The sequence below is a fragment of the Lathamus discolor genome, chromosome 2 (assembly GCF_037157495.1).
Source record: "Lathamus discolor isolate bLatDis1 chromosome 2, bLatDis1.hap1, whole genome shotgun sequence".
In the NCBI taxonomy this organism is placed as follows: domain Eukaryota; kingdom Metazoa; phylum Chordata; class Aves; order Psittaciformes; family Psittacidae; genus Lathamus; species Lathamus discolor.
The window spans coordinates 43,455,121-43,477,345 of NC_088885.1; the positions used below are offsets into that span (position 1 = coordinate 43,455,121).

A 22,225-nucleotide genomic window follows, 5' to 3' on the forward strand; every position below is an offset into this window, starting at 1 on the left:
CCTGGATCTGAATTTCCTCAAAGTTCAGTGTGCACTTTGGGTCCATGACAAAGGTAAGTTTGGAACTAGATTTTAATTAAAGCTATTTTGACGTGTAGAGGGTCCCGAGTCAAATGTTTACCCTGTGAAACGTAAAAAGGGAGGCAGCACATGGGAGGCTGAGACACCGTGATGGCGTGGGTCTGTATTTGACTGCAAAGATTTAGCACGCCTGTTTTTTCTCGTAATGCTTGGTCTTTGGACAATGGAGAGGTCATCCAGATATCAACTGCTCCTGTGGCAGCAAAAATCCCCTTGAAGTTGTTACCTCATTTTTCTCCCAGATCCAGACAACTGGGTTATGGGAATGCAGAAAATGTGGAGTCGCTTAGGCAAGCAATGATGCAAACACAAAGCAGCAACCCCCGGAAGGCAGTGCTGTGGCAGAGGGGATGACAAAGCCGGGCACTGTCACTGCTGAGATGAGTTTAGTATAGAAAAATGTTTCTGGAATGCATACGGGATTTCTCATCTCCGGCTCATTGTTTGGGACCTTGGATCAATACCACTGCAGCAAATATTCCCAATGAGCTGAAACAAAACCAAACATGGATTCACGGGAGTGTTGCTATTCAAAAGCACGCATTTCCCAGTTAAATGAAGGTCAGTCATAAACTACATCTCTGATTCCTTCAGGATTTCTCTCTCTTGCTCTGTTTTGGCAGTTTAAGTCCCCTTTGATATTTGAGCAAGGCCTTTCTCTTTGCACATCTGATCTTGATTACGGTTTATGGCAATGGTAATTCTTTACCTCCCCAAGGCAGCAATTTTGAGAACAGAGAGGGAAAGCAAGTATAGTATGATTGTTTAGGAGAGAGGCACACTGCATAGTGTTTTAACCATTTTTCCATTTTACAGCTGAATCTCTTCCCCATGAATCACCCTTGCACACAGCAGCACTAACACTGAGCAATTCCTATGGGAATGTCCCATGTCCATCAGTGAGATCACTCTGGAGGCAGAAAAAAGCAGGCTGTATATTTGCATATCGAAACACTGAGTTATGAAGGACAAATCTGTGGTTTGGATAGGTTTTTAGATGCTTTCTGTTTCCAGGTGAACATGGACAAATCAGATATCAATAAGCACCAAAGTTTTTCTTCTGGCTGCAAAGCACAGCGGCCAGGGCTCAGGGGTTGCCCTCCCCACCCTTCTCCCGCCTTACAAAATGAAGGGGAATATTCTTGCTCAGTTTCTGGAATGCAGCTTTGTAAAAGGAGGGTAGATTTCCACATGGATCAACTTTGTGCCAGTCAGAATTGCTAATCTGCTAAGCCAAAAATACACTGAGGCTTTGCGTGAGGAAATGGGGTGGGTGAAACCGGGTCCTGCACTGTTTTTCTGTGTATGCAAAAGACGGAAGGCAAATGTTCTAGCTGAGAGTACGTTGAGAGCATTTGAGACAATGTGAAGGTGGTAGAAAACGCTGGATGATGATTTGCTTTTTTCCTTTGGGTGGTATGAGGCATTTTGTTGCAGGCCATTTTCATGTCAGTTTGTAATATGTAACTTCATTCTTTTATTGCTTTCACTTCACTGGCTCTGTTACACCATGAGCTCCTTGGGTTCATTGAGGCTCTTGATGAAGTCTGCAATGTGGAAGGCTACTAAATACGAATTCTTGAAACTAATCTGCTTCTAGATTTGGAGAGTGATGTACAGAAAGATTTAACTGCATTCAAGGCACTACAAATGCCATCCTGTTAGCAAAGACCAGCAATAGGTACAGTGTTTCGTAAAGGCAACCACAAACATTGCACTGCAAAGTGTAGCCAGCTGCAACTTGTGGAAGTTTGGTGTTTGATTCTGCTGCCTGGCAGAAACACAACTAGCAGAATCTTTCTTTTGTTCTGTTTGCTTGTATAAGACATTTTAAAAGCTTAAATGTATTTTTAAATATGTCTACATGCATTTTAAATGGGCCTTAACAGAAACTCGCCAGGTACACACTATGTTTTGCCATGAAGATACCAAGGAAATGAGATGAATGAAGGATACTCAACATTTTCCCTGGAAGAAAAAAGTTTCCTTGCTCCTCATACATAAGCCTTTCCTAAAAATAATGCAGAACTTCCACAGTGCAGGAGTGGAACAAAGCTGTACTGGATTTCACCATTCCAGTGACACAGCAAACTTGCTCGAAGAGTGTTTTATAAGCCAAAATTTCCACTTAGGTACTGGTAAGGAAGGGTCCAAGGTGAGATTTTCCCCTTTCCTTTATTACTAACGTGGAACGCACAACTTGTGAAGTACACCACATGAAGGGAAAAAGCGTTTACTGCATATGTCTGTACATTTTCACTGAGGTGCAAAGGTTGAAGAGTTAGCTGGGGGCCCTTCAGCCTGCCTGGGTAGCTGGGGGTGAGAGCATGAGCCAGTGGGGAGATCGAACAGTGGACTGCCAGCAATGGCTGGGTGCCCAACCTTGAGTGGCAAACACTGCACAAGGAGACCTCTCCTCCACTGTGTCCTTCTCTCATAAATCACCTCATTATTCTAACGAGGAGAGCTGCGTCCCTCTGCTGCACGCCTTGCTGCTTTACAGAAAGGGGAAGTAAATAAAAAGGAACAATGTTGGCTGCTGCTGCAGGAGGGACACAAGGAGGGAGAACAATAGTCCTGACTCCCCTCCCCGCCACCACCCTGTTAGGAGGGAAGAGGCAGGACGGCTTTTTGCACACCCCTGGAGTTATTCCAGATCAAAACTAAAATCAGACGCTGGGCTCATCAGCATCTGCTGAAGGAAAAAGCAAGTAAAATAGAGGGCAGAGGCATGTTGTTTTCAAGGCTCTAAGAGAGCGTTGCTAAGGAAAGAAAACGATGGGATACAAGGCTTAGCAATCTCTGAATAACTAACACACTATAATCACTGACCTGAGCTCTAATAGCAAGATCAAGCTTTATTATTTATGCTTTTTTTTTTTTTTTTTTTGCAGTAAAAAGGCAGATTTTAGTTTTTAAGTTAAAACTTTACAAATCTGTCTCTTAAAAGACAGACTTTGGTTCCTTTTCTTGGTCAGTATTAAAGTCTTCTTGTAAGCATGAAAATTAGAAGCTTGTTTTTCTGTTATGAAATCTTAGATTCTTATTTACTACATGAATTGGGGGTGGCTGAAGGAAACCACAAACTACCATGAGATTTATTGTAAAAAATATGAAAGTCAAAATTAGGTGCAGGCCTACTCATTGTTTTATTTTTGTCATGTTCCCTCTTATTGTCTCCTCTGTGATGACTGAAACAAATCATTCAGGTCTAGATTGCATATTATGATACACACAAAGCCTCCTTTATATTGTTTGGGCCAAACTAAAAGCATTTGTCGAGAATAACTGTGCAATGGCATAAAAATTCATCTTCATTTGCTGAGGATTTAATTATTTCTATTGCAATAAATTATTATTCATGGTAGATACTAAATTTATTTTTTTAATAAAAAACATTTGAAAACTTGGGACAATTTGCCGGTTCTTGTGATGTTCTCAGGAAAATTCCTCTGGGATGTTCTCAGCAGCTTACCCTCTCTTTTTCAGTGTCAGTTTTACTGAAATCATCTCCCTCCTGCCCTTTATACAGTGTACTTACTTCTATCATTAGCACCAGTTTGATAAATTATTTCATTTCTAAATCCCATCTTCAGTCTCCAGCTAGATGATGTGATATTTTTGGCCTTTCAGACTCTAAAAAAAGCTCTGTTAAGTATTCGAAAACCCTTCTCTTCCATCACCTTCCATTTACCTTTCCTGTACTCATTTCTATGAGTTAAATATATTGTTATGTTAGGAGGTCCCTTAGACCCTCTTCCAGCCCTGAAATTGCTTGTTCTTCTAACATTCCCAATTCTGGGAAGCATCATGCCAGGCTGATATTTCTTCTGGCAGAAGAGAGGCCGTGTAGCGGATTTGCTGTCTCCCAGGAATCGGCAGCCTTCCCTTCCCCTGCCATCCCACAGGGCTTCCGGCTTCTGCTGGCCTGAAAGCTCAGAGCTCAGTCTCTAAACCATACTTTGCTCCACGACACTAGCAGAGCATTTTTGGGCTGGTCTGGAAGAAGCTTCCTGAGACATGTGAGTAAGGCATGGTGACTGGAGAAAGCTGGGTGAAGTTTCTTAGTAAAAGATGAATTTAAATATTTGCGTAAAGAAAACAAGTTGTGTGCTACAGCACCTACAACCATGGATTACAAGAACACCTTTCATAAAGCAATCATAACTGCCTCTCATTTGACTGAAGTATAACATGGGGTGAAATTTTCTATAGGACTACAAACATAATCATCATCTTTAACATTCAAAAAGACATATCAGGCCAAGCACAAAGTGTGACTGTTGTTAAAGTCATGGAAAAGCTCTAGAATTGTCCATATTTGCATTTTGGGCCTTTCATGTTTACTAGCTTTTGTATTTCAAAGCTTTTTTGTATTTTCTTTACAAGAAACAAATATATATTAAAAGGGGGAGATGAACAAAGAAAATGCCTTGATTTCTGGAGCCAGGCCTCTGAAAAATGCACCAAGAATCTTGAATCTTAAAGTTCAGAGCATTAGCAAGCAGAGAACAAGACCCTCTAACTTTCTGTAATCCTTGTGGCATAAAATCCTCTTGGGCACTTATTAAATTCTTAGAATTATCTCAAAACTCACTGCAAAATTTTAAGATCAGTTTTGTTACCTTCTTTGCTACCATGCAGGACATAGCACGAGCATGAGAACTTACAGATGTAGAAATTCAACACTTCAAATTTCAGTTACACTGCACAGCTACTTTAGTTGGTTTTAGGAGCTTTGTTCATGCTAATGAGATTATTTTAGCCACAAATTGAATCATAATTTCACAATTTAACAGAATCTCAATGTAGCAGAGGTAGCATCAAATAGGTTGGGCAGCATATGCATCCCCCCATATACTGCAGAACAGAGAAGAGACTCCTAAGTCCTTCTGACTGCTTCACCACTAGCCTGCCTGGGGTGTTTCCGTAAGACATGCATTGCCTGCATTTATTTAATCACCTGCGCTTTCCAAGCACCCACATGGCCCCTTGTCCCATGGTCCTTACAAAACCAACTGGCTCACTCAAGTGTGGTGGGAATGACTGGTTTGGGAAATGGAGGCTGTGCTGTGCCCTGAACATCCAGACTCTGAACAGGTACTGCACTTAAAATATCTCCCGGATGAGATTATGCAGGAAATGTACTGGTAGCCAAACAAATTATTTTTGATGCATCTTTAAAAGATTTGTTTGTGCTTTCCCACCAAACATCCAAATGCAGAAGTTACTTATAACAAAAATGTTCATGCAAGGTGACATGGAAAGTTTTAATTTAAGTTCACAGAAGTCAAATTACACCTTGTTGCATATAGTCACTGCCAACTTCACCAACACCTAAAGCTATAAAATACATAGCAATGTAATCTAAGTCAAAAGGCTCATCTTAATGTCTGAGAACCAAGCTTCGCTCTAGCTACATCAGTGTAAATAATACATGGCATAGTAAGGCAGTGAAAAGGACTTTTAACAGTTACAGACTAATTTCAATATGCACTACCTTATCAAGGTCATATAAAAGAAAAAAAAAACCCACAACAAAACCAACAAAACCCCAAAAAAGCCCCAAACACACAAAACCAACAAACTGGACAGGTCTGAGAAAAAAAAAATAAAAAAATTCCATGTTTCAGGCAGGACTTGCAACCAAAAAACTGCACACAGGAGTGTACCTACTGGAAGAATAATTGCTTCACAATGACAAGCAAACTCAGCTTTTCATTGTTCCACCTTCCCCTTCAATAGAATTGGCTTTCCTTGAAGCAAATGATACATTATTATTCTTACCTTCAAAGAGAAAGAAAATTCTTCCCCTATTCTGCCCACTAATGATGTAGGAGGGAGCGAATTAAAAAAAGAAAAGAAGAAAAGAAAGCCCTCTCACTGGCAACTCTGCTCAATTCAGACCAATGGCAGCAATTCTGTCCCTTAGTGCTTTTCCTCCTCTTGGAGGGAGGTCAGTACCAGACGCTGCTCTGCCCCAGGTTCCTTCATTACATTATCAGAAATCTGCCCTTTCTTTGCCATCTTTGTCAGAGATGAAACCATGTGTGCTAATAAAACAGTTTGGTCTGGAGGAGCCACTTGGTCAGCAAGACTTTGCTATCAGCAAATAAAACCAGAAACCTTTACACAAACCAGCAGGACTTTAGCCAGGGTGAAAATAACTGGGCTACTGTCCTCTTTCAAAAGCTACCTTAGCATTCAGTCACCCCAAACAACAGGAAAACCAATTGTTGCTAAAACATTATAGAAGTCTGTGCAGACACTGTTGGTACCCAGAGATTTCACAGCATGCAGACTTTTAATTGCCTCTCCTTTCTCTCTGCAGATGAAGGCATCTGGAATGTTTCTCTCTAGCACACCTTACTGTGGAATATATTGGTTTTTAAAATAGAGCAGGATTACAAACAGAATTGCTGAATACATACAATGTCTTGACAAAACTTTTTACAAGTAGCCTTACTGTGAGCATACTCCACTCTATCTTAGGACATGTTTATCACTTTGCAATATAGGTTGCATTCAGAGCTTTCAAGAACTACGCAGCTGACCTCTAACAGCCTCACCAATGAAATCATTGATCTGCAAGCTCCAGCATTATATTCCTTTTTTTTCTTCTTAATTTTGAGTTATATTCTTTTATCAGAGTGCAATCATTTCTGGAAGAAACTCATGTCACTCTGCACACAGCTTTAATACTAACTGAATTAGAACATCCCATATAGATCTTTATTCACAGAAGACTGTAACAAAGTCAGCATTTGCTAAGACAAGGACATTCTCATTGACAAACATAGTACACTTCTGTGCTTTAATCTCTGCAGTGTACCAGGAACATCACATTCCATCCGTCACTTCAAGCTACAAGACTTTTAGGGTGGAGTTTTCATAGGATGAAACTCCTGTCAGATCAGGTGTCTGTTGTTTCTCTACCATATAATATTCTTACCCCATCCAATCATAACTTTTCTGGCACTATCAAACTGAATGAAATCTGTTTACCTTTGCAAACATTTTTTCTAAGTGTGCCAGAACACGTTTGGACAATATGAAGATACTGAAAGGATCTCTCACCCACCACATGGAAGAGCAGCAGCTTGAGGTAACGAACAACACTGTGAGCAATGGCCTAGGAAACAGGGGAAAAAAAAGCTGGGTAGCAGGAAAAGTAGGACAGGGGTACAAGTGAAGTTTTACACTGTAGCAAGCCTGTGGGGGCTACTAAAAGCAGAGGGTGCACAACCTAACGGAAGTTGTTAATGACCAGCCCTTAAATTGCCCATAGTGACATGGTTTCGTGTGCGGTGTCCCTGCCCATGGCAGGGGATGATCTTAAGGTCCTTTCCAAACCTAACTATTCTACAATTCTATATGCCATTACAGATAGAGTTCAGATCCTCTACTGTATTAAAACACCAAGGAGCCTTGATGTCTAGAAAACCCTTAAAAGGTGTTGGTATAAATACCTGTTGGTCTTACATAGACTAGCATAAAAGTAATAAAAAGTCTGTTGAAATGTTGAAAATGTTGATATGCTTTACAGACCAAACAGCAGGTCTGTAAAGACAAGCTATCTGAACAAGTTTAGGCTTGTGAAAAGTAATTAGCAGCTATCACTCAAAGTTCTTTCTGTTACTCAGACCCATCTCCTACAGTCAGTTCCCAAACACCCCCGAGTAGGGGCTTCAAGAGAGCAGGTCTGGGAAGTAATAGTAGCTGCTCCGGAACTGGAATACACCTCTTATGACAATGTATCCATGGAGAACTGACTTAACACTTTTAAACATTATCATGATGCTGCATATAATGTGAAGTGAGTAATAGCAAAAAAGTATGCAACTAGTCATTTGTATCTATTGCTTCCCCCAACACACAGGTCAAGGAAGCATAATCCAGTTGGTTTATGTCAAACACCAAACAGGACTGCTTCCCAGGGATTTGTGTCCAAGTCACAGCATTCAGTTGAGACTGAAAAAGCAAAGCCTCCATTCTTAGATCTGTCCCTGAATTACTATCAAGCATCACTGTTTATCAAGGAAGATGGTATTAACATTCTCTGTAAGACACATGGTGATTTGTTGACTGAAAGCACTTGTTTATATATCCTATATATATATATATGTATATAATCAGCATTTTAAAACACTTTAAAAAATAAAACCAGAAATGGCATAAGCCCAAATCTTGTTTTAGTTTACTTGTTGCTGTACAGGTTTCTTTCTGACATTCCCAGAGAAAGCTCATATATTCACATGTACAACATGACTGTGTATGGCAGAGTGCCACAGGAGGCCTCAATGAAATACTTCATTAAAAAACAAACAAAAACCTGAAAGTACATTCCAAATTGAACAAGCAACACTTGTTGCAAACCATTTAAAATACTAAGGGGCACCATAAGACTTGCAACTTGACTAAAGGATTAGACAGCATCTAAGCAGGAACTTTGTGTACCACACAGCGAATACAAAACGCTTAAGGGCTTCAGTGGAACTTGGGCCTCTCAATTTTTCCCCTTGGCCACGGGTTTCTGAAGTTGAACAACATGAATCTAAAGCAAAAACACGCTAGGCTTCAGAGAAAAAGCCCTAAAAGGAACAGGATTTTAAATACCCTTCTCATGGAGTCATACCTAATGCTGCACGCCACTAAAAGACAGAACCTTGAGTTTCAAGAACAGAAACAGGTTACACTTTTCTAGCAAGTCCAGTGACTCCTGATTGCACAAACTTCCACAAGTGTGTCCACATGGTTGACTGCTTTTTGGCCAGGCAAATTAACCCTTGCTGAGCCCAGCACTGCAGCAGCTACACTGCTTCTGGATGTACCTGAGCTCCTGTACTTTAAAATAACCTGACTGGAACCAGGTTATCACATTCCTCGTGACTGACACCATGGACTGGGTTTTCTTTTTTTTTCAGCTTGCTTCAGTGCAACAGTAAACTATGACCACTACAACCCCTGGTTGGAATCTCACACCACTACTGTGAGCCCAGCTAACAAAGATGTTCCTCTCTCACCACAGATGGGCGGTCTCTACTAGAACAGCAGCTCCTCTTTTGCCCCACACCCCAAGGGACGAAGTACCCATTATCTTTTTGCTAGCAGCAGTTGTTGAGGAAAGACCTTGCGTTCATGAAGCAAATAAAGCAAGCAAATACACTTACTGTTCAACAGCAAGCAGCATAAATCTCTAGCAAGATTTCTGTTACTGAATGAACAACTGCATAAGCATATGAAGAATTACTGAATTACTGCTAGTTTTTGTTTCCGAACACCTGACAGAATATGATTCAGCCCTGAATACTAACTATAATGAAAAAAACTCATCACAGGAGTCTGTCATGCTGATTTTCAACTCAGTGTGTTCTTACTGTACAAGAAAAAAAGAGGCTTTAAAAAAATTAAAGCTTGAGAATATAAAAAGAATTTTGTCTCGAATAAAGACAAGCCCAATCAGAATGGGTCTCTAAGCTGAACTGACTTGTTAATAACCCTATAACAACAAAAATACTACTACAAATAATAATTTCATATTATTCTGAATACAAACAGGGAGATTTGAAAACATTTACTTTTTTTTTTTTTTTTTACCACACTCAACTAAATCAACTATATGAAATGGCTTAAAAAAAAGGTAAGTTACAGATCTGTCATGGACTATGATGGAAATAATTTTTTTTAAGTGTTCTCAATAAACCACATATAAATGAAAAAACCTCAAGAGCTCTCACTGGAGCATAAGAACCTATGCATATGAAGCTCAAAAAATAACACCTATGAAGATTTAACTTTAAAATGCTCCATGACCAGTATTTTCAAAATCACACTTTTAAAAATGTTTATAATTGTTAAAAATTGTTCAGGCTCTTACTTTGTTTTATAGTCTCTTCCTAACACTTCTGTCACCTTGAATTAGGCTGGCCACTGCAGGAAGCTGTGTGGTTGCCTCTAAAGAGATAATAAATGAGAAAACTCAGCACTGCTGTAAATCCCTCAGAGCCAAGTACACATATTCTATAAAACACAAGTGGTGGTAAGAAAAGAAAGAAGTCATCCTACATAACTTCATATGCCTTGAAGTAAGGTGCAAGCAAAACTGAAGCTCCCATCACATGAAGTGGAATCATGATCAATCCTACCTCCAGAGTGCAGGATGACTTTTCTCAAAAGCCTTTCCCTGAACACGATCTCTGTCTATACGTGCCTATTATTTTCCTCCAATGCATAACGAACCCTATTGCAAGAGTAACATTTTCCCATTTACAATGTTCAAATTAAGCATACTTAAAAATACTACCAGCTTTTAATGATGTAACAAGCAACAGGCTTGCTACAATCAAAGTGCAAAGATTTGACAACATTATTTTTAATGCCACTGCTAAGCAAGATATCCAAGTTTGTACTAAAACTTACTAACTCACCATAGTGGTTACTGCAGCATATTGATAGTCAGGTCATGCACAAATAGACAATAAAATTCAGATTGTTCTACCCCAACAGATCTTGCAAATCTATTTTTCAAAAGACTATGAGTGTTTTATCACCCCTGCTTCTTCTAACATCATGTTACTTTAAAATCAGACTACAACACTGAACTACTTTCACACAGATCTTGTAAGATAAAGCTGTGACTGACCAAATACTATATAGCTGTTTTCTGCAAGTCTGAACCTCTCCATCATGTTTTATTAACAGCTAACATACAAAAGTTAAAATGCAAAAAATTGTGACCTGCACACATCTAGCTTTCACAGCTAGATATTGAACAAAACTTCATCTGAAAACCAACTGAGGAAGACAACAATCAAGGACCACTCTGGGGCAACTGAAATCAAATATATTTATAAAACAGTTAAGGGGCAAAAACCAAAAAGCCCTCAAAATATTCCCAGTTCAAGAAAGTCTTTGAACAGTCGCTGGAGAAGCAGATACTGTGCCGGACGCACCCCCTATCTCCCCTGTTACACAACAGACACTGACAAAAAAAAAAAAATCAAACTAACCCAAAAGCTAATCTTTCCTCCAGAGAAAAAAATTAAAGATACAAATATCTATATTAAAAACACATACATCCATCAAAAACAAAGCTAAATGAACACTGATTTTAGGAAAACTTGTCTATCCATCCGCTAAAAAAACCTACACAAATCAATATTAAAGCATCTATTGATACTTCTCTGTTCACTATTGAAAAGGTAAAGGTGGGGGGGAAGAGGAAAAAAACCCAGACGACCTTTTATTTACTTCTTGCATAAAACCCCAAAAGCCCAGGATCTACTCAAAGGTAACTTCAGTAATTGCCACAGGCTGCGTCTCCAAGTTAAGGATAATTTCACCAACTGCCATGAACTATACCTACTAACTCCAATTTCTCTTAACAAGCAAAATCATCTAAGGAGTAATAGATACTGGTCTTCTGTGCAGGACTCTACACAATGAATTAACTGTAGGCATTGGATCCTCCTGCTAACAATCCTCTGAATGTTCTTGTTGCAGAATTAAGAGTGCCTTGTTCCAATTTAGCTTAATCCACTTAATCCATTTGGAGGGAGACACAGTGATACCACAAGAGCTAGATGGAATTGATACTCAATTCTGAAATTGCAATCCAAGACCCAATCATCTGGATTTAGATTATAGCTTGCTTCATTGCTTGAATGGACAGTTCTTTGGCTGTTTGAAGATGTCTGGTCTTCCTAGTCTGAAAGCTTCCTAGTCCAAGGAAACACATCTTTTGCATTCACCAACAAATTACTACCCTTCTGCCTAAAACCTCCAAGGCTTCTCCTAATATCTCACATGGAGTGCATCTAATACACTGGCAGAATTTACGATTATTTATAAGCCCCAGGTCATTCACCAATTACTTTTCACAGGAGGTCTACCAGGATAAGAAACACTAGTAATGCATTCTGTGTGAATCTGGCACTACACTTACCCAGCAAAGAGGATGCTCAGATTCCACACCCTCTGGCTGGAACCAGCCACAGCACATCTGAGCATGCCAGTTTGTGTGGCCAGGAAGAAGCAAAAGGCAGAGGAAGCAAAATGTAGGCTGCCTCCATAGCTTACTTGTCAATGGATGTAAAGGAGAGGGAAAAGTCCAGACTTTAGGTGAACCTCAGGTTATTTCTAAAATTTCATTTATTTGGTAGCAGGAACCATAGCTCACACCCCTTAATGCTCATCTTCCCAAACCAGGAGGTCACATCCATACTTCTCTTTAGTCTCAACCCCAGAAATTAGATCCCACCCTAGTCCACTCACCTGCATTCCCGTTAAGGTGATTAGCAGAAACTGCGTGCAGGGAGGTACCTAAACTGAAGGGTAACTGCCTCTGCAGAGACAGTTACAGACTGCGAGCAATTGCTTGTACATGGGATTTCACCTTGTGGTTTGTATAATCACCTCTATACAGAAAATTACTTCAACATACCACCTGTAAGCAGTTTCTCTGGTAACCACCAAACTCTATCATACATAACAAACAGTTTATTTAGCAGGAGTCAACACTCTGATGTTTTGAAAAATCTGTTGATCACCAGAGTTGTATGTGCTAGGTACGTACATATTAACAAGTATTGCTATAGAAGCTGGTAATAACCATCTCTCCTCCAGTTATGTGTTGTTATTTGGAAAAAAAGGTGGAGGCATCACTATACAAATTCAGGAATTTGAATCCAGTGCTCTAAATACATTTCACTAGAGCTTTGAATCAAGCACAGGTCAGAGTTTCAAGAACTGTCTCCTCACATACCAGACAAGCTACAAGACACCCAACACAGCACTTTAGATCAGGCACTACAGTTAGATAACCCAAACTTCTGTCATTAAGGTTCCTACAGTTCAAGCACCCAAATAAATTTCTTGATCTAATATAGAGTGCCATATAAAAGCAATATAAAAAAATAAGTCAGGAATAAGTATGATGCTTTAAATTTATCATACGACTTATTTCAGGCAAACTTTCACTTGCAGGCTAGCCCTACGGAGCTGCTGTAATCTGCAAATTATCATTTCTGTTCTAACAATACTGTGTATTTAGTCTGCATGTGTTCTAGTCTAAACAAACAAGCTGCTTAAGAAAAGCTATTTATGACAAGACTTATACTACCTGAAAAAGTTTTACCACTTCAATAAAAGGACACAGTAAGTTCATTCAGGTTAATACAAAATATAGTAAGAGCTATTTTTGAGTAAAAACTCTGCAGGAGCACTTGCTGCACAATGGCTGCCACACTTGGGAGTTCTACAAATAGTCAAACCCCAGACATATGTTATTGCTCTCCACTTGTGAATCGCAATTTAAACAGAAATTTTACAAATTGGCACCACTAAATAGAATTCTAACAGCAATCCAACTTCTTATTTGAAAGTTGGGAGGCCCTGGTGTGTGTAAAGCCAACAGTTACATTTTTTCCCTTAGTTTTGTAACATAAAAAAAACCCCAAAACAACCCATCTCCAGTATTTCGGTTTTAACATTGTACTAGCTACACTTAGATGTAATAACTGTCACAAAGTAGATTTCCTTAAAAACTTACAAGGCTTTTCTTAAAACTCTACTTTTAGCAGCCTAAGTCAACAAGAAGAGGCATTATTCATAATCTACAAATATTCTAAGGCAAACAAACCTGTAATTATTGTCTGAGATTAGTAAGACATTAACTGTGCTGTTCTGCATAAATGAGTCTTCTAAATGAGCTTCCTACACATCTTTTTTCTATATAGTCAATTTCAGGTTCCCTTCCAGATAACAAGCAGCAGTTTATACATACATAATTCTTTCTTTTTTCTAAAGAAAAACCAAAACCAAAACCAAACAAACAAACAAAAAAAAAAAAAAAACAAACAAAAAAAACCTAAACCAAAAGAAAGCCCCTTGCTCTTTAGTTAATGACTTTTCCCTAGTCTTCCTTTTTGGATGTAAATTAGTTACTACTATCAGGCTAAGGGAAGAGAGTAGGTCAAGAAACATCCAGGCAAATAAATCACTTCTTTGCTACTAAAAAATATCAACATTTTTGTGTTTCATTTCAATCATAGACAAGGTAGTCCTGAATACTATAGTGCTACAACAACAGCAGAACCCCTGAGATTATTTATCACCTCAGCATTACCCAAGGAAAGCCAGCGCAAACACCATACAAGTAAATTGCTGATTAGCTCATTCACACTAATCCCTGATGTAGCATGCAACTGGAAGAACATAAAATTTGCTCCATACTGTTGGTGAAAAGCTATTACTGAAACTATTCATATCTACATACCCTTTGTAATTGCACCTGAGAGACACAGTTATCAAGCAAGGAGGTTAACTGCACTTCTTTCAATTTACTTCCTTGGTATAGAATGAAGATTTGACTGCAAGATACAGTTTAAAAATAAAGTTACTGCTATAACACATGAATGAGCAGGACAAAATTCACATGTATATACACACATACAAACACAGGTTTAGTAACTACTAGAAATAGAAAACAGGATTATACTGAGATTTCTGCCATGATGTTGCTCCTCCCTGATCTCTAAACTAGGTTCTATTTTAACCTCATCTGTAAGAGTGTCTGACAGCTGCAAACTATTTCTAATATAATTTCATTTTTATTTCTCATCATTCCAGGTTATTCACTACTCTCCACTATCTTAGTGCATTTGACAGATCAGTATACAGCTAAAGGCCACTAAAAATCAGGTTTGCATAAGTTCTACTATTTGTTTTTAGCTAAGATTATCTTCTTGGGCGTTGTTTTGTCTCTTAGTATTTTGATCGAACCCCAGCATTTTCTTCAGGACTTACAGGCACTATTCAAAGACAGTCACCTTTCCCTTATCCATAAGTGGATTAGTTAATTTGAGTTTACATGGTGTGGCTGCTTGCATTGCTGTCCCCTGCATGAGAGAGGCATGCACTTCCAGCAAACCCTGTCTTTCAGTACAGTGTGCCTCCTTTCTAAAGGCTTTTGAGCATAGCTTCAGAAGATGCAGGAACCATATTCAGTCTTGACATGTTCAGCCTCCATACCTTGCATTAACCATGTTTTCTCACCTAACCCTTCCATTAATCCAGGTAATTAAGAGATGATTGTAAATAGAACTTATCTTTATGCATGCATCAGACCAAACTCCAAACCCCTAGAGGAAGGTACCTGATCTACTTGCATCCACCAGTTTTCAATCAAATGGGAATTCACTGGCAGCCATCCGAAAATGACCAATAAAAAAAATGGTATTTTTTCCCTTTTCTTCAGAACAGCCTCAAAACTGACATATCAAAATCAACAGTATCACATCTGCCTCAACTACCTATTTGCAATAACGCTTTATAGTGTTTAAATAATTGGTCTTTTTTAACAGCAAAAAGGCAACTTTATTTCATCTATTTTCTAGTGCATTTAAAAACAGTAACAAAACACACAGAAAGGTTGGAAGAAAAATCCCTCCCTGCTTATACTGCTGATGTAAAGTTCTGTGGCTAACCACATTTCTCACCTAGTAGAATTTTAGCACTGTGGAGTCCAAACTTTTGACTCTTTCATGTTACATTGGTTTTCAGTTCTGGTGTATGCTTTAAGCTTCCCACTTCTTTCTTCAGGACATTGAGTAAAGTTCTAGAACTGTCCAAAATCTTCATGTAAGCAGCTTCAGTTTCAGCAAGAATTGCATCCAGCTCATTCCGTGAGGCTACCTTTTGGGCCAGGTTTTCACATACACACTCCAGTTGTTCACTCAGGATCTGGATTTCGTGTTGGAGTTTGGTTTTTTCCTCTTCTGCTTGCTGGATTTGCTTGTTCAGTTCTTCTTTTTGCATACACAAGTCTTCAATGCATTTCACTAGCTCATTATTGTAACCCTGAAGAACAGCTCCCTGCTGAGTCATCCTCCCAAAACTCTTCCACTGCTCCCTAAAGTCTCCGCTCTGCAACAGCCTTCTGCACTCTAAAAAACCAAACCAAAAACCAAACAACAAAAAACAACAAATGAAAGGAAGAAAAATTCTGTAAGAGAGTTACCACAAGCAGTGCAATGCTATCACAGATGGAGGTTAACATGCCACATACCTCCTCCAGGAAGGGAACAGGACAAAATGAGGAATCTACACCTTTACTGAAAGCTGGTCCCTCCTATAATACTTTAACGGCAATATCAAAATACTTCTATTATGTTTTGTCATACCTGAATACCATTCTGAATAGTACGATACTTCAGACTTCAAGGATTTGGTCAGAGAGAATTAAGGACCCCTTTCCCCAAAGATGCCTCAGCAGTCACCACCACCATCCCCTCGGCCCCTGATGAAGGGGATCTTCCTCGCACACTGAGCGCCAGCCATCGCTTCCCTCAGGAGAGCCCGGGCCCACGCGGACCACACCGATGTGCCGCTGGTGCCTCCTCACGGGAGCCGAAATGGCAGCTTCCCGCGCCCCGAGGCGCGCACGAGCTGCCTGCTCACCGGAGGCGGCCGGCAGCGCCCCTCACCCACCGTTCCCCCGCTCCCTCCCGCGGCCGGGCCCGAACTGCTCTACCGCCGGCGCCTCGCTCCCTCGGAGGGCTGCGGCAGCCCGACGACGTTTCCGCAAGAGCCGGGCACAGGGCCCCGCCGCCACGGACCTGGAGAAGACGGCGCCAGCGCCACAGGGGCCTGGCGGCTGGGCCTGATCCGCCCGGCCACCGCCCCAGGGACATCTTAACAACCTCCTCACCGCTGAGCGCTTCCTCGCAGAAGACGAGCACTACACAAAATGGTTCCTGCCCATACATCAAGTGCCTGGGCGGAAAGGGAGGAGGGAGTAGGTAAGAGAAGACGTTCCCGTTCTTATCTCACACCCGGACGCCGCTCCCCCCGCCTCGCTGTTTCTCTCGCAATTCCCCCTATTGCCCCCACCTGCCTGGCGTTCCCGCCCTGCTGGCTCCCACCGAGAAGCCGGCTGCCCCAGCGCAGCCCTCCTCCCTCTTGGCCCGCCCGTGCGGGAAAGACACGAGCGGCGAGGCGCGGCCCCTCCGACAGCGCAGCCCCGGCCTCCTTCGGCCAATCAGCCGGGCGCGCCCGGCTAACGGCTGCTCCGACCGGCACTGCCTCGGAGGCGCCGGGTGAGGGGTCACGGAAATACCCGAGCGCTTCCGAACAGAGCGCCACCCTGACGGGAGCGTGAAAACATCTCTACGGAAATAACCGATGTTTTCCGAAGACAGGTAGTGTTCGGGAGAGGAGGAGGGAGGGAGGAGAGTTACGGAACGAGCCGATGTTTGTCGAGCGGAGAGATTGAAGGGCGTTGGGCTTGGCGGAGGTAGCCGATGTTTCCCGAACGCAGAGTCGCCCGAGAGCAAAGGGGACAGAGGGGACGGAGCGTGTCGGAAAGAGCCGAAAAGAGCCGACGTTAACCGAGCGCGGCGTCGCCCGAGTTTCCCGGATGTAGTTGGAGGAGCAGCGGCGGCGGTGGCGGCGGGCGCAGCGGGGGGAGGAGGCAGCCGCGGCGGCAGCAGCACCGGTGGTGGAGACGACGGCGGCGGAGTCCGTGCTCCCGGAGTGTCTCAGCGCGCACGGGGCCGAATTGCTGCCGTCTCCCTTCTCGCTGTGCGCGGAGGAGATGGGCCCGTGAGCGCTGCTCCCAGCCGAGCTGCCTGAGCCGCCCCCTCCCTCCCTTCCCCCTTCCCTGCCCCCGGTCGGCGGCGAGGCGGAGCGCTGCGTCCCCCTCCTCCCCCCTCGGCGCCTGTGGCCCGGCCGCGGCCGTCCCCTCCTGGTCCCCTCACACTCACACACACAGGCCGGGCATTGATGGTAATGTATGCGAGGAAACAGCAGAGACTCAGTGATGGGTAAATCCCTTCCTCCTCCTTCTCTGGTCCCTGGCCCCGCGGGGTCTCCCCCCTCCCCTCCGCCATGTTTGGGCCCCCTTTCCCGGTGGCCGGTAACGGTTGTTCGCTAACGTCTCTCTCTTTCTCTCGCTTTCTCTTTAGCTGTCACGACCGCAGGGGGGACTCGCAGCCCTACCAGGTACCTCAAGCGCCGGCCGCTAGGCCCAGGAGGAGGAGCAGGGGAGGAGAAGGGGGGGGGAGCTACTCCAGCGGAGGCTTAGGCCGCCGCTGCAGGCCGCGGTGCCACAGACGCCTCGGTCCCGTCCCTCGACGCCGTTTCGAGCCAGGGGGGAGCAAAGGCGGGGGACGGCGGCAGCAGCGCGCGGAGGGAACGGGACTCCGGCGCTCTTCTGAAGCCTGCGGCGCCGGGGCGAGGAGGAGAGGCCTAGTGCGACCGGTCTAGAGCTTGGGCCTAGGAGTAGGGGAGGGTACGGTACGAGGGGCGGGAGAGCGAGCCGGGGTCACTTGCAGTGGAGTAGAGATCCAGGGGGAGGTGTTTTCCTTTCTAAAACAAAAGGCATCTTGTTCTTCCCCCACCCCCCTCCCCAAGTCCTTTTTTCTCCCCAAAACTGCTGCTGTGGGTTGTAACCTGAGCAGGGCATGGTTTTAGATCCTGAATAACTGGGGTTGCTAGTAAGGCTTAATTTCTGAAGCTGCCAGCAGCTAGGTATGTTCAGAATTCGTCAAATCCTTAAGTTACTGACAATAACCTCAGATTCTGTGAGATGACTACTGTATTTCTCTGCTGTGTCTACTGAAAAAAAAATTCAGCAGGTCTCAGGGTGTGAAATTGAGGAATGCCATATACTGTGATATTGCTTTCCTCGGCACAGAATTGAACTGCTTTATTACATTTTGCTTTTTTTCTACTACTGTGAAGTGTAATCTGACAGTCGAAGGCAGCTGTCAGTGACTGTGTAAATGTAAACACGTGCCTCTCAGAAACTCACACTGCAAAAATCAAGCTAGTTAAAGTGAGGCAGAACATGTAATTTTGGTAAATACTTCAAAATGAATTGTCACTTTACATGTTGTGTGTCCCCAGAATTCTATTTTTTTTTTCTGTTACATCTGCTACAGGGTTGCTAGGACTGAAGAAAATGTCGCTGAAGTTCATGGTAGTAGTTAAACCGGGTGGCCTTGACTACAGTATGGAGAACATACTCAGAATTTTCACTGATGCAGTGCAGGTTTCTATTTGTATTCTTGATACCAAGTAGAGACTTGTGCTTTTCCCAAAAGTGTAGAAGTGCTGTGGCCCGTGCACTCTGAAAGTCTGTAGTCCAACAGTGAAAAGATGAGAAGTAATTTTTTTCTTAATGGCAAGTGTTTATGTAGGATGTAATAGTGGGAAAAAAATGGTTTGATTTTCAATTAGAGAACTTGTTGCTTTAATGGAGGTAATCAAAATTACTAAAAGACTCATGCTGATTTTTTTAAATAGAAAATAGTTAAGTAACTTTAAACAGGGTTTTGGAAAGATCTAAAATTTAGAAATGACATTTTAACGTCAGCTTTGTAACTTCTTATCTAATGTAAATGCCTATTCTCTTGTGATCTGTTACAGGCTCTTAAGTACTCATCCAAGAGTCACCCCAGTGGTGGTGATCACCGTCATGACAAGATGCGAGACACCACAGACCCTTCACCACCAAATAAAATGTTGCGGCGCTCTGATAGCCCTGAAAACAAATACGGTGACAACACAGGGCACAGTAAAGCAAAAAGTGTGCATACTCACAGAGTTAGAGAGAGGGATGGTGGTGAGTTATCTTTAATAAACCTTTATTTAACCAATTACTGATTTCTCATAAATAATAAAATTTAGCCATTATCACTTTGGTGATAAGAGTGTTATGCTGTATGTGCTTTGTAACATGCTTGGAAGACTGCAGTGCAACCAAAGTTCAAGTTTTATTGGAAATATTTAGGCATTGTAATACCTATTTTTTTTTTATTTTTACAGATACAGTAGTTTCACTTATAACCACAAAGACTAAAAAAACTTTTCTCTCTTTTTTTTTTTTTTTTTTTTTAATTTTTTTTTGGATGATATGTCTGAATTTAGGCATACTGCAGCATTTAATAACCTGAATGAGTATTCTGTATTTTTCGCTAACAATAAATATTGGCTGGTTTAGAGCCTTTTTTAATAACTGTATTGTGACGCTATACTGTGCAGTTACATGCTTTATAGACTAACCCTCATAAGAAATATAAAATAGTTTCTTCATATTTAGCTGTTTTGTAGAACTCGACAATCAGAAGATGGTAATCACAGGTAGCCCTTACTAGAGCCTTTCTTGGCAGGAGTGTTTGCAGTCAAGGCAGCCTCTTGTGTTTTTGCAGGATATTATAGACAGTAGTAATATCCCCAGTGTTTTTCAGTTGATGTTATTTTCTATCCCCACTTCCTAGAGAAAGGAAAGAGTGGGGTTTTACATTTAATAAAAAGTAGTAACAGTTGCAGTTTAGAAAATTCCAGTTACTGACTGAATTTGGAAGCATGTTTGCTGTTTTATGAGTACTGTATTTGGTTTTCATATTGAATTTTAAAATTAAGTGTGCAAGGGGAGAAGTTAAAGCTTTAAGTCAGTGCTTCTTTGTTCTGCATAAAGTTAACAACTTTAATCTACAGATACATTTATGGCTGCACAGTTTTTTACTTGTTATAATAGCTAAAATATCTGTAAGTATCTTTTAGGAAATACTAGTTCCAAACTGCAAATGTGTTTATGGGATTGAAGTGTTCTTACAATTCCTATTTGCTTTTCCATCTTTGGATTAATACAGAGGCTCTGTATACCACTGATAATGTCATATAATTGTGTAGGTGGACTATGAAAACATGTATCTTTTATTGATACACTGTTTTTCGTTACATGTAGTGATAGGACAAGGGGTAATGGCTTTAAACTGACAGAGGGTAAACTGAGGTTAGATAGAAGAAAGAATTTTTTTACTCTTAAGAGGCTGTGACACTGGAACAAGTTGCCCAAGGAAGGTGTGGGTGCCCCATCCCTGTAAGTGTTCAGGGCCATATTGAATCTGGTCTAGTGGACAATGTCTCTGCCCATGGCAAGGGGGTTGGAATTAGATGATATTAAAGGTTCATTTCAACCCAAACCATGCTATGATATCTGATCATACTTGGAAGTATAGTAATCTTAGAATTAAACGTGTGTGCAAGGCTGTTAGGCTGCTATTCTCTGCTACTTTTCAGGACACAGAGGTGTCCTCTCATTTCATGTTCATCAGTCCAAAGATACTTGTTCTGTATACTTTCACAATTCTGCTTAGTTTTGCTACAGTCAGTTTTTTTTTTTTTTCTGCTTCAGTGGAGCTACATTTAGTAGAGTTATGCATATATGAAAACGTCTGGAGAATGATGCTCTATATGGGGAGAGTATTTGCTTATTTGTGTACTGGAATTGTTTTTAAGATAGGAAAGATATTCTGAAGTTCTCACTGAGCCCAGCTGGATGTAATAGTTGGGGAATGACCTGAAGCATGGATATATACAGTTACAATAAAGAAACATGAATTATGTGGTTTGTAAGTGAAAGGAACACTGTGCCACTGTACTTTCTTCCTCAGACTGTTAACACAGTGGAAAATTTCGTTTATTCTGATCTAAAAGTGGTCTTTTGCACGTCATATCTTAGTAGACTGGGAGAAGGAAACAGTCTTCAACAGTCTGAGGAAGATTACTATTTTTTTTAAGATGAACATTTGCAGTTTTTAATGGAAATAAGTGATTTTGTGTATATGGTGTTGGTAAGGTTAGTTTGGGCCCCAGTTTCAGCTTTTAAAACATATATTCAAAACAACCAAAGCTGCATAAAGTCCTGTGTATTTTATGTAGTAAACCAAAGCTAAGCAGCCATGAGTAGAAGGATATCTGCTTTGTCTTTGATTTACTGAATCTTTCTGGCAATTGAAGGAAGGTGTTAGAATATAGGAGAAATGTGGAGTTTATAGACATTTGCGTATTGCTGATATGCAAAAAGACATAATAATATACCATGTTCTCTGTCTACTGAGTTACACCAAAGTACTGTTATTGATACAGTGTTCTCTTCGTTTCGCAACTACAGACGTACAGTGGGAAAAAAAGAAAAAATAAAAATTGCCATTGTTTTTCACTGTAGTCCTAATATGACCAAAGAGTTATTAATTACCTTTGATACTACTGTAGTTTTGTGGCTTGTTTTCTTTTTACATTCTTCTGAGAGAGTTAAAAAAGAGCTAGCATTTGGGTTTGGTTGTTTTGGGGTTTTTTT

The 22,225-nt window shown here is 41.3% G+C and overlaps 2 protein-coding genes across 14 annotated transcripts in view; one reads left to right on the forward strand and one right to left on the reverse strand.

Annotated features, from left to right (window-relative positions):
- Positions 1-15,432: 15,432 nt before the first annotated feature.
- LOC136008007 (microtubule nucleation factor SSNA1-like) lies at positions 15,433-17,189 on the reverse strand. Of its 9 annotated transcripts, none has more exons than XM_065666656.1 (3): positions 16,972-17,189; positions 16,790-16,854; positions 15,433-16,025 (listed from the first exon to the last, which is right to left on the reverse strand). In XM_065666656.1, exons 2-3 carry the CDS (start codon positions 16,845-16,847, stop codon positions 15,622-15,624), a joined length of 462 nt encoding a protein of 153 aa, XP_065522728.1. In that variant the 5' UTR covers positions 16,848-16,854; positions 16,972-17,189; the 3' UTR covers positions 15,433-15,621. The 9 variants fall into 9 exon arrangements, with proteins under 9 accessions (XP_065522728.1, XP_065522729.1, XP_065522730.1 ...); XM_065666657.1 differs by having other exon boundaries at positions 16,976-16,994; XM_065666658.1 differs by lacking the exon at positions 16,790-16,854 and having other exon boundaries at positions 16,976-17,189.
- Positions 17,190-17,231: 42 nt separating this feature from the next.
- The window catches only part of WAC (WW domain containing adaptor with coiled-coil), a 62,282-nt gene continuing 57,288 nt past the window's right edge, over positions 17,232-22,225 (forward strand). Inside the window, exons 1-3 of one of the 5 annotated variants that reach the window (XM_065666654.1) lie at positions 17,232-17,279; positions 18,045-18,081; positions 19,510-19,705. In XM_065666654.1, coding sequence (XP_065522726.1) covers positions 17,263-17,279; positions 18,045-18,081; positions 19,510-19,705 — 250 coding nt within the window. In that variant the 5' untranslated portion in view covers positions 17,232-17,262. Of the gene's footprint in view, positions 17,280-17,310; positions 17,904-18,044; positions 18,082-18,622; positions 19,133-19,509; positions 19,706-22,225 lie in introns of those variants that run through there. The other 4 variants (XM_065666653.1, XM_065666652.1, XM_065666655.1 and 1 more) reach the window with 4 other exon arrangements.

Bases quoted from the DNA above. Each gene is read 5' to 3' on its own strand.
- LOC136008007 (XM_065666656.1), bottom strand. From the start codon at position 16,847: ATGTATGGGCAGGAACCATTTTGTGTAGTGCTCGTCTTCTGCGAGGAA. The intron at 16,026-16,789 runs GTGAGGAGGTTG...TTGGTTTTTTAG, and splicing joins CTGCGAGGAAGCGCTCAGCG to AGTGCAGAAGGCTGTTGCAG.